We start from the raw sequence: 12634 nt of genomic DNA on the forward strand, positions 1-12634 counted from the left end.
GATTGAGTAATAATAGATCTCAAATGATCATGTGTTGTAATAAGGGAGGAGAAACAGCAACTGCAGGCTGCAGTAATGATGATTATAGTCATTATCGATCAATCTGCACATTATTTTCTCATATACTGATTATAATCTATAAACTCACAGTTTAAATAAAATAATTAGCTTGTTCAAAAAGCTTGTTTTGGGCAAGAAATGATACAAAAGCCACAAATCTTAACTTTACTTTCATAGAAGACAAAAACAATCCCTGAAAATATTCACATTTGAGAAGAAACAACCACTTAATGACTTAAAAATGACTTAAACAATGAATATATCACCAGAATAGCTCTATCAATCACTGCCTTATAATTCCCAGCACTCTAAAAGCAGTAAACCACAGGCTTGTGAAATGGGATGCATTAGACATCAGTTCAGGTGTACGAACAATCTCCTAGCCAAATCATAAATTACTCCCACCAACAAAAGGCACACAAGTCCGACTGAGTGTGTATGTGTGTGCGTGTGTGTGTGTGTGTGTGTGTGTGTGTGTGTGTGTGTGTGTGTGTGTGTGACTGAAACAGATTCATGCATCAGAAAAGAGCCAAATAAAGACTGAAACTCACTGAGAGATGTCAGAATAGTTTCCACACCCAGAAAAGAATAGACTGTAATTCATACGTTCTGGGAAAAGTGACAGACTTTGTATTTTTAGCCGCTCTGGTTGCGAGATGAACGCAGCCTGTGTGAATCAATGGACCTACAGTAAAGTCAGAGGAAGCTTACTCATCAACAGGACACGAACTTCACACTGCTGCCAAGAATCGTACCCCCTTCGTCGCGCTCCACTGTGCCAACTACGTACTGTATGGTCGACGTTAGCTTTAGTCCAGATGAACGAGGGGGGAAAAAACAGTGATAACAAATGAAAAAGAAGATTAAAAAATGTGGAGAGTGAAGCTCTGGGTGCCATGTGGCTACCATTACTCTGAGGGGTGCGAGTACCCAGAGAGCCACTTCAAAAAGCCTGCCTGCCTTTTGGGGGGGAAACAGAGCAGCTTACGGGAGCCTTCCCACGGCCAAGAGCTGCAGCTGCCAACTCAGCCTTCATCTCAACATGTCTCCACTGTCTGCTCAACCCTCCAGCCTCTGGCCCCTGCTCTGAGACACACAATACCCCAGCTAAAGGCTTACAGAGGACACTCTCCAAAAAGTCCTAGTCGTGACCTTCACTCATCTCCCATTTGAGACGGATAATTACCCAAATGTGACCCAAATCCCTCCCTTTAAAGGTTAGTTCTAATGCGGCAAAAGTGGTTTCTGTGAGTTGAAAATCCACCGTGGCGGAGTGAGGCTCAGCAGCAGTGTCCTGGTCTTAAGGTGGGAGAGGAGGGCAGATGGTCTCTGAGAAAAAGGGAGGGTGATGGCAGACAGTTGGGGTTCATGGAGCTTTCTTTTCCAGGGGGTCAAGGAGCGTGAGGGCTGTCACAGCTGGACTGTTTCTATCTTCTCTGACCTTGAATCAGGATCTATCTCTGCAGCCTCTCCGTCTCCTCCTGCAGTCCATGTGTTTTTGATTCCAGCAGACGAGGGGATAAATCAGTCTGTGGCCTGACAACTCTTCTGTGGGAAGAATGATCCCATGTTAGTGAACCCCTCCTTGTGTTGGGGTTTGTCCTCATCCTTTCCCAGATTGCACGCAGATACATGCTCACGCTACGCATCAATTTGCCTGTCAGGATAGAAAAATGGTCTCTTTCTCTCTCTCTCTCTCTCTCTCTCTCTCTCTCTCTCTCTCTCTCTCTCTATATATATATATATATATATATATTACTGATGAGTGCAAGACTTTGTGTGTTTCAGGTGTCATGTGTCATATCTGAGCAGGTGGGTAAGCACATTTTAAAACGCTGATTTTGAAATACAGGAAAGAGGCTGTAACTGAATCCCCATCCAGCCAAAAGAAGTGCATCTTCTATCTCACATGCTGCACTTGATGTCTGCGTCTCTGGGTCAGCCTCAGTCACTGGCACACAGCCTCAAGCGTTGGGTATGCCCCCCCCCTTGTGACTGACTGAGTAACTCCCAATATGACGGTGATGTGAGGCGACACGCCCCGATCTCTTTCCCTCCAGGGCCGGATGGGGGCGAGCAGGGAGCATCCAGAGACTGCGAGAGGTTCTCCCATCGCTCATTACATAATCACACACACAGCCTGGCGCCTTATAGGACAAAACCCATAAACAACCATCATCCTATTTACTCGCTTGACCGCTCCCCCCCACTACCCACCTCCCTCCGCTGGCTTGTCTCAAGTGGTCCTGCCTGTGCGGACTGAAATTCCCACCCTGCTGCTGGGACTGCGGAGGCGAGGGAGTGGCGGGTGGGCATCCCTCATACCATTCTAGGCCACTTCACAGAGCGTGTGCACTGGTATGCTACAATTAATTGTGGTCACTCCATTTATTTCCACTGTTACCCCCCTCCGAGGCTTCTGCCCCCTCATTCTTTCATATCTCCTCTGTTTCACTCCACTCGCCTCAAGTTATTGAGTCTGTCCTTTCAGTAAAATGCCCGTCACCCCCCACCTCCACCCCTCTGCACACACATACTTTCAGTCTGAGGAGCGTAGTTGCCAGATCTTTTCAACATCATTTACTTTAAGCCTCTGCAGAGTGTGTAACACTACCACTATCCCTCCACTTGATACAGTTGCATTTAATGAAGGTGCTTGGAGGGTTTTCCTACTGTTAAGAGCCAAAAAGACTCAATGTGCAAGTCCTGCCATGCTATCCTCCTCCTGCTCTCTCTCTCTCTCTCTCTCTCTCTCTCTCTCTCTCTCTCTCTCTCTCTCTCAGTTGATTTAATATAAAGAGTAACTTTCTTTCTCTCCATGTCTGAAATGTAATAAGAAGCCGATTATCGCTGTCTGGGCCTGATAAAGTGAAATGTGTCCGCTGAGTGCTGTAAGCCGTCGGTCAGAGTCAGGAGCCAGAGAAATATGGACTGTGAGCTTATGGGAATATCTGCAAGTATGTTCACATATGCTCAAGCTTAAGAAGCAATGTTCAGCTGCTTATTGCTAAGCATGTATGAACACATATATGACTGTGAGCTTACGATTGAGACGTGGATGTCAGTGATGGATATTTAGGTACTTGTGAGCGAGATGCAGACGTGTGAGTGATTCTGCTGTACGTCTGACACTCTCTGGCTGCCTGTTGACACAGAGGCTCCTCTGGCACTCCTTTGAAGGGGGTTTTGCGGGAAGGTTGAGGGAGAGGGGGGGAGGGGGGCGAGCGGCGACCCCGGGCCTGCATGGAGCCATAAATTCCCCCCCCCTCTCTTCGTGACAGGAGGAGCCCTCTTTGTCTGGCCGGACAACTGGCACGAGAGGAGGAAATAGCTGACTGGTCAAGCACAGACAGGGCGGACTGGCTTTGTAACTGTACTGACACTGAAGAAACACGAGTTAGTGAAGAATTGAGTCTCAACTGCAGGCTTTACTCAGTCCCAATCTGCATCCGTTCTAACCGCTCGAACCCTTGTCCCGTTTGAACCAATTAGAGGTAAGATTTTGGTGTTTACAACACCAGAATCTTGTTGAAGATGCTTTTCAGATATTCTTTTTTCACAGATTTTAGAGTCAGATTAGAAAAAGCTCAGATTCAGTGTGATTTGTGCTGTTCACACTGTCATGAAAAAAATCTGATCTGAGTCACATATGAGTGTGTGCACAAATCTTGTATACTTTCATTTTGGGTGGGTTTTTCCCACCATTTTGGCTCGTCATTGGTTTCCGTTCATCTCCCTGGGATATGAAACATAAACTCTGGACTCTGGAAACTTGTCAGTCTTTGTTTAGTCTTTAATTTGGTTGCAACATGCATGCTAAATGCAGTTTAAGTGCAGCTTAATGTAAAAAGTCTGCACTGCATCATAATAGTTGAAGCTACACTACTCAAGCAGCTTTCAATGGTCTGGTATTAGGTTTTCATACTTCATTAAAACAAGCAGAAACCAACAGAGCTCTGGAATATGCAAAGTCACTGGTTTGGTCAACCAGACTATAACATTTCCCAACTGATTTTTAGTTTTTGTTTTTATGGTCAGGAAGGAGCGACTATCATATTGTGTAAGGATGGCATGTAGGTCCAATTTTTGATATTCAGTCTAATCTCTCCACTTTGTCTGTCATTTCGGCTCCTCTGCTGACCTGCTGACCTTAGCTTCTCTCCCCTCCTCGTCCCACATTACATTTCACTGTAATCCCTCTCCTCACTTGCAGCTGCCTCGCTCATTCTCCCGCAGGCTGCAGTAACTCAGAATACAACCACGAGCCTGTGGACACGACAGCAGAGACAGGTTGAAGTTAGAGTTTTGGATGTTGAGCTAGGATACTGGAACCTACCACCGGACTGTCCTCCTGGCATCCTGGAGCCTGCAGAGCCTCCAAGAATTATTCACCACTTTCCACTGGTTTTCACCACTGACACAGTCATTTGTATCAACAGCTACTCATTGTTAAACTGTTCCAAGGCAGTTTAAGTCATATCTTCCCGTACAAGCTGATACACTATCTCATCCCCAAACATGAACTGCTGAGCCTCCACTTCATGAAGTTTTTTTTTCTCGCCTTAACATGGCGAGAGCTGATTAGAGCGGGCCATGTGGGAGTGTTTGAGATAAAAGAACAAAGAGAAGGAAATACCCCGGGTCCAAAGAGGAGCGTTGTGGATGTTAAAGTGTCACATTTTGCACAAATGGCCACTGATTCAGCTCCCGAAAGTCTCCAGTCTGTCTCAATCAATCTATCCCTCAAAGCGCCAGAGAAACACAGACAACAACAACAACCACCGAATCACTTCCAGGGTATTCCACTGTTTCTATTAATGTTAGCTGTTACTATAAATGCTTGGCACACATTCTTCAAAGGACATCCCTGTAGTGCCCCCCCCGCACACACACACACACACACACACACACACACACACACACACACACACACACACACACACACACACACACACACACACACACCTTAGAGATAGAGAGGTAAAATAAACAGAGGCTCATAGTTCCAGTAGCGGCACAGTGAGTTTCCTTCCTGCTGCATGTCACTTCATAGAGTCCGAATGTGTCTGCAGCCTCTTTACCGTTCACAGCTCCTATTCCTGCTTCTAGCATCACTTCCTGCGGCCCAGCCGGGGAGACAATGGAAATGAGCTCCAAAGTTGATTTATGTCTTCATTTGTTTGTCTGGTATCAGCAAAAGTGTTTACATGAGAGTTTTCTGCTGGTCAGTGATGAGTCAGTGAACGTCCTGATATAACTCAAATCAAATTAGAATATTATTATTAGAGTAGGTGGCATGTTCCCTGAATATACCAGCCTGGATATACAATTTTTTTAACTCTTGGAAAAACACTGCGACTAGATTTGATCACACATCCTAAAACATGACTATTGTATGGGAGGTTCAAGGTGGCTACTTCTCTTTTAGTGCGTCAAATAGAAAGTTTTCTTTCATGCCAGCAAGGCTTCAACAAGTTTTCAGCTGTAATGAAAGTGCGTTCCCATCATGCCAAAAAGCAGAATTGAGACTCACTAAATTAATCTTCTTCCTTAATAAACATTGTTTTTACACATATAGACTACTAGAATTTGTACTGATATGATTCATGCTGCCTTCTCGGCCAGTTCTCAGAAATCAAAATATTTCTATTTGAATATGCCTCCTCTTAAAAGAAAATCATCCGGTAAATTAAGGTCCTTATGACCAGATCTCCTGAGCATTTGTCGTACAACAAAAGTATTAAGCCACACCTCTTACAGTATATACAATAAACTGAATAATCCTGTATGTGCGGGGGGATCATATCCTAATCCGAGTGTTTCCCTGGCCTTAAAACTCTGAGATAAGTTTGTCTAGACATGGCCTTAAAGCAGGGTGTTCTCCTTCTGGAGGACAGGAGGCCACACGAGAGGAACGCTCTGACAGATTTTTAACCTTCAGACCGGTTTCATCGAGCCAACCGTCGGTGCAGAAAACGCTCAGTTCACATGCCCTAAATGCTGTTGTCAGTTCCTCCGCTGGAACTGTAATTCTAGTGGTAGAGTTAATGCTCGAGGCTAAATCACAGACAGAGATAAGAACAGTGTGAACAAAAGACTGGCATTGCTCACCTCTAAAACCTTTAAATATACACTGGGGAAGCACACTTAGATATACTCAACACTCACAGAAACATGATTTTAATCACTACAGATTCTTAAAAAGTTCAAGAAAGTATAAAAAATATATATATATCTGTGAGGGAGGATATTGATTGATCAATGAGGGTGAGAGGCCACCAAGCCTGAGAGGATTATATATGTTTCCCCTTGTGGACTTAACATAAATGTGCACTGTCATCAAAAGCTAAAAAACATCTTCTTATTCTGGGTTGAATTCTGTAAAAAAAGACCACCATCTGTTCGTTTGCAGAGATTTCCCTAAATACATAATCCTCAATCCCCCCCTGAAAAGGCAGAAAACTGAGCCACAGTTGCATGTGGAGGCCACAAGGGGGCTCAGTAAACAAGGCGGGATCAGGGTGGAGCATGAAAAACTGAAGTTGTCCTCAGATACAGTCCTGTGGTGAGTTCAGTGGGATTTTACAGGATTTATGGAAGCGATACTGATGAAACCTGAGCCCTCAAAATATGGGGGAAAAATGCAGCTGACTGAGCAACATGTAAAAGAACAGCATGTTCTGTTCTGGACGTGTGAGCCACAAAATACAACGAGGGCGCCTTAACATGCAGGGTCAGTGTGGTGACTGGGTGACTGAATGAGAGGGAGATGGTGCAGGGAGGAAATATCAGCTCATACGAAGTTAAGTTTCATCTTCGTTAGTCTGGAAAATAGGCTAAGAGGTCAGTGGCTTGTTAAGCGTATAGTTCATGACTGATATGCAGCTGTGGTGCCCACTAACAGTAAGGAAGCTCTGTGGCCTGTGTAATGATCAAAGTAATGAAACAGCAGGCTGCACAGCTGCTCTTTCCAGACTCGCATCCTCATACAGAACCTGGACACCGAAGCCCAGACTCGAGGATGTAAAAAATAAAGGAGCGGGAGCTTGGAAAATGAATACAGAGAGATAGAAACAGACTGCCGGGGTCATGGGTTGGAGCTAAAAAACATGTCAAACTGAGCGCTGCGCATGCCAAACAGGCCCATTAGGTTAAATTAGACCAAGTCCATAGCAAACTCGTAATTGGATGGGCTCCTCATGCCGCTGATAAACCTCATCCCTCTGTTATGTTCCATTAACCCCTGTTCAGCTGCTCTCATCCTGTGTCATCAGCCCGCAGATCCCTGACTGATGCAAAGTGCTGCTGACAAGAAGGGCTTTAACCCCACAGGGCTAACCTCTGACCCCAGTGGGAGAACACTGCCGCCAACCCCTGCCCCGCTGCCCCTGCCATCTGCATTCATTCATTCATTCATTGCTCGCCACTGAAGTGTGCTGAGGTCCAAAGTTGTCGTCCTGTGCTGAACAGGAGCTGTTTACTTCCTGGAGATGTGTGTCCTAGTTTCTTTCACAGGACAATCTGCCCATTGTCTGCCTGCAGGCATCTAATTGGTTATCGCCCGCCTGGCAATCCAACACAGCCTGAATTAAGAACATGAACCCTGTACTAACGTCCTTCACACGCAAGGACACACATCTTATCATCTTACACTTGAGATGATGTACAAAAAAAACATAGTAAGTTGACAGTTACTTAGAAATATGTTCTGATATGTTTTTAAGAAATGCCCTAAAATGTGTGTAGACTAGAAACTTCTATTGTAATAATTTCTGTTCATTCCTTAACTTTTCATCTAGTGCTATCATCAGGTCAAAATACCAATTTGTCTAATACTTTACCATTCCCATCAGCCTCAGCTGCACTTTGTGTTTAGTCACTAGGGCTGCACAATTAATCACAATATGGCGTGCAATACACAAATCGTAGCGTGATAATGTTTTGATGAAGGTAAAATGTGTGACAGTATTATGATGAAGTACTGTATTGCTGCAGAGGTGCCCTGGTGTACAAATCTTGTTCTCCAGATTTAAGAAAATATGTTTATTTACTACAGAACCCCCCCAAAAAATATCACATTGTCATGATTTTAATAGTTTTTCTTTTGTGAAAATTCAATTTGGGATGCAAAAATGATCATTCCCACATGAAAGTGAATCCCAATATGATGTTTTTACCAATATCGTGCAGCCTTAGCTATCCCGCTAAGCTAAGCGATGCTGGAGATGCAAATGATCATTCCTGCTAAACATCTTTAGCATTTAGCTCAGTACAGCCTCACACAGCCTCTAGTCTTGTTATAGACATTATAAATAAGCTGCCAGGTTAATAAAGATATCATATGAGTGGATAAAATCTACACAAATATAAATCTACAAAATTAAGGTTTAAGGAAAGATTCTCAAGATGATAATGAATCTGCAAGCTTGCATTAAAAGTACCACACATGCATACAGGCTGCATGCTGCTACAGAGACGTTATAATGGTGACCGGGGTCGATCGAGAACTCCCACAGCTCCATGTCCCACAAATGTCCCCCGAGTCCTCTGCATGTGTTCACCACACGCACAGCCAGCTTAAAAGCTCTACTTTCCTCTTATAGCGTGGTTAGTTTTCATTGTAATCTCTCTCTTTCATGCATCGGAAGAACAAACAAACAGGTCAGAGAAACTGCAGCGGCTTTCTCAGCATGGGTGAGAAGATCGATACGTGCTTATATGTGTGTGTTTAATTTCAATTTAGATGCAAATACGCATGCAAAGTTCATTCTTTCAGGGTCTCTCTGTCTCTACCGCTCAGGACAATAGGACCAGAAATTCCTCAGAGTCCAAAGATTGGAGAGCCATAGGCAGGGGGGCTTCAGTGGTGCAATGGGTGGGGCGTCAGATTAGACCACCTGTTCCACCATGAGGCGCAGACACACACACATTCATTCTTTTCCTTTATCCTTCCCTCTCTCACACACTTGCTGTCTTCCACATTCCCCTCTCACTATCTGGTTTGTAACTTAATAAGACCCTTTTTCTTCCCCTCACACACACATACTTTCGCTCACATAAAATATCTCCCTCTACGGGCCGCTTCGCTCTGTGCTAATTTTGACTGCATTCCATTTCAGTCACATCTATGGGAAACAGACAGAACAATTTGCCAGATAACTCTGGCCGAGAGCCACAGGGACTCACACACACATACACACACACACACACAAACACACACATGTAGTACAGTTAGATATATGTCGCCTTGCCGCCCAAAACCTTGCCTCCAGGGAGTCGTGTTCAGACGGCAGCATAAACACAGCAGCGTCACCCCTGTCCACATCACTGAGGCTCATCTGGCAGCATCAGGGACTCCCTCCACTGTAAGCTTGCCTACATACAGTATATCAGAGGAGTTCATTGAGCAAAGCTGTACAGTAAAACAGAGGTTTACAGACAATGCTATCTCTGAAAGCTGCTGTTTTCTAGCCTTTTATGACCTTGCACTAACTTCTGCTCTGTGAATCACTTGTTTCTGCCTGATGGATGTGGTCAGGATGCTCCATCTGCAAACCCAGAGTTCACAGGGCGGCAGCCACCACAGCCCCGCCCATGTCCGCCTTAATGACTATTGATCGGCAAAGCACTAACAAGCCAAACTGATTTGCAGTGAGAGTCTGGCATCGTGATCGTCCTCAGGCGAGGTGTTTTTATATCGCAATGAGAACTTTCCCCGGTGTCAGTCAGTATGTTTTCTGAACACGTAACCCTCCACTGAGGATGAGTTAGATCATGTGCGGGGCATTACTCGGCTGCAGAAGAATGTAGACAGACTCTGAGAGAGAGAGGTGTCCCACTGCTGCCCTTGATTCACTCTCACAGACACTTTATGTAACCAGCCTTTTTCCTGTTCTTCCCCAAGCCACTGTGCATGTGTGTCTGAACGGTGTGTGTGTGTGTGTGTGTGTGTGTGTGTGTGTGTGTGTGTGTGTGTGTGTGTGTGTGTGTCCTTGCACAGAACAGAAAAAATGAGGGCAGAGACAAACACAGATACTGAGCGGTGATGTCCTCTAAACTTTGCAGCCTTTTTCCACGACTATAGTAAACACCGTATGCCACAGTTTACACCCACACGGCAACATTGGCGTGTGTTTACGCTGCCAAATGACAAGTAGATCCTCGGACGTCTCTCGCACACACACACACACACACACACACACACACACACACACTGCATATCCAGAATCATCTTCAAACACCAGGCTGATGAGGCCACTTTGGCCCTCGAAGCAGGAAACACAAGTAGAGATAAAGCCTCGCTTAAACGACAATGATACACAGTCACGTGATGAACAGGAAGTGCTATAATCATATTTGTTCGTTACGTCACAATGTGGTCCATCTATTAAAACGACAATGACCCAACCTTAGAGCTGCACCAAGGCCAACGCCGAGTCAGCATTTCACAGCACTGCGCAGTCTTATAAATAGTTTTGGTTTCCTGTGCTATATTGTGCTGTAAGCCACACCGTTCGCACTTTTTTGGTGCATATTGTGAACTGATACTGTGTGTGTGTGTGTGTGTGTGTGTGTGTGTGTGTGTGTGTGTGTGTGTGTGTGTGTGTGTGTGTGTGTGTGTGTGTGTGCGCGCGTGTGTGGGTGTGTGGCAACACTGAGGCCGTGATGTGGCATTCACTTGTTCTCTCAAACACACTGTATGCTCTGTGTTGTTGCCTGAGGTTTCCCATTTGGGGAAATAAGGTTAAGAGAGATAAACAAAAACACGCAGACAAGTGCAAACAAGGCGTGTTCCCCTCCCTCCCATACACACTCGAACACACACACACACACACACACACACACACACACACACACACACACACACACAGTCTGACCAGCAGCAGTGATGACATCATCTCTGCTATACTTGGGGGGGCTAACGTCACCCCAACCTGAGTGGGCAGACACAGACAGGAGATGTTACCCTCACATGCATAATTCACCCAAAGTAAGGGTTGGGCTGGGGTGTGTCACCCATACACACACACACACACTCCCCCACCTCCCCTCTAATCTCCCCCTTCCTCCTCCTTAATCACAAACCTGATGCTCACAATGCTTCTACCTCAGGACAGGGGAGGACGCAGAGGAACAGAGGAGGAGGAGGAGGGAGGAAGGGAGGGAATAGGGGGGGGATGAGGTAATCAATGACTAGGACACACACTGGCAGTGTGTTGAGGGCAGCAGAGGAGAGATATGAGGAAGGTGTCTGAGCTCTCTCCTCCACTAAACCGTTCATCACACGCTCAACTACAAGCAGCTGCTCGCCTCCAGCCTGGATGCAACACCTAATAAGAGCAGCAGCTATCACACACAGCGGCCGGCCAGCAAATATTTAAAAAACAGCACTGAACACGGTCTGTTCCTGGTGAAGCAAGCATCAGGTGCTCTCACGCTTCCGCTGTCAGAGCCAACAAAAGGAGCTGTGGATGACACTCTCTGTAAAGGCTGGTGACATGAGTACACAATGTTACAAAGCAGCCCACACACTCCTCTCAGCCTCTATGAATGAACACAGACACACGCCGCCCTGGATGCGAAACCCTGTTGCATGACATCCCGTCTCCTGACTCTAGGCGAGGGTGTCAGTGTCTACACGACACGTTAAAGGCGGATCATGAGCCGAGATGCCTGTTAACCCACCGAACTCAGCCACACCCCTCTTCCTTTTTTACGCTTTTCTTTCCATGTGTCGGTCTAACACCCGGTATCAGAGATAAGGCCGGTGAAGTTTCGGGCTGTGTCATCTCTCCAGAGGGCCTGGCACTGGCTGGTTGGCTGTTTGATCGCAGCACCTCTGCCGGCCCCCCTCCCCCAGAGTAGTTTGCCGGGGGAGAAAACACATCTGCAGGATAAGCAGCATGCTGTGCTGTTTGTTTTTGCCTTGAGGGAATAGAAAAGGGGGGTGATGATGGATGTTATGAATGCACCGGGAGCTGCTGCTGTTACTGTGTGTGTGTGTGTGTGTGTGTGTGTGTGTGTGTGTGTGTGTGTGTGTGTGTGTGTGTGTGTGTGTGTGTGTGTGTTTGCTGTCAGCAAAAGTGTGGATGTGTGAAGCGCACTGAAAAAAAAAAGGTGGTGGTCCCCTTCACTTCCCCTTCAGTCCCTCCCCGCCTCTCCTCCTCTCCATCCTCACCTGGTCCATGATTTCAGCGAGCCTCCTCCCTCCTCCTGTTCCCAGTCATGGCACGAGATCACCAGCTTCCTCCCTCGTTTCTTTTCTTGTCCTTGTTCAGTATTCCCAACAGCGATCCAATCCTGCTCCCCTCACACAGGCGAGGCAGCCTGGCAGCCGACTGCTGCTGCTGCGCCTCTCCACAGAGGCATGGCTCTGGCTCTCCTTGTGTCTCTGAGTGTGACAGTCTGACACATCCAGCCAAACGCTCCTCTCTTGTCCTCCTTCTCTTTCTTCTCTTCTTCTCCTGCTGCTCTGGGTGGAGGTTGAAGGGCGAACAGGGCGTGTTGCGTGGGATCTTCACCTCTTCTCCTTGATAGCCACACAGAGGGAAGAGACTCCCGCTCTCCGTTTTCG

General features: G+C 46.2%; 1 protein-coding gene across 1 annotated transcript in view; it reads right to left on the reverse strand.

Moving 5' to 3' along the window:
- arhgap23a (Rho GTPase activating protein 23a) overlaps positions 1-12379 on the reverse strand; it is a 69026-nt gene extending 56647 nt beyond the window's left edge. The window contains exon 1 of the mRNA XM_051387870.1: positions 12239-12379. Within this exon, the coding sequence (XP_051243830.1) occupies positions 12239-12247 (9 nt within the window). The 5' untranslated portion in view covers positions 12248-12379. The remainder of the gene's footprint in view (positions 1-12238) is intronic.
- Between the last annotated feature and the right edge of the window lie 255 nt (positions 12380-12634).

The sequence above is a fragment of the Dicentrarchus labrax genome, unplaced genomic scaffold (assembly GCF_905237075.1).
Source record: "Dicentrarchus labrax unplaced genomic scaffold, dlabrax2021, whole genome shotgun sequence".
Classification (NCBI taxonomy): Eukaryota; Metazoa; Chordata; class Actinopteri; family Moronidae; genus Dicentrarchus; species Dicentrarchus labrax.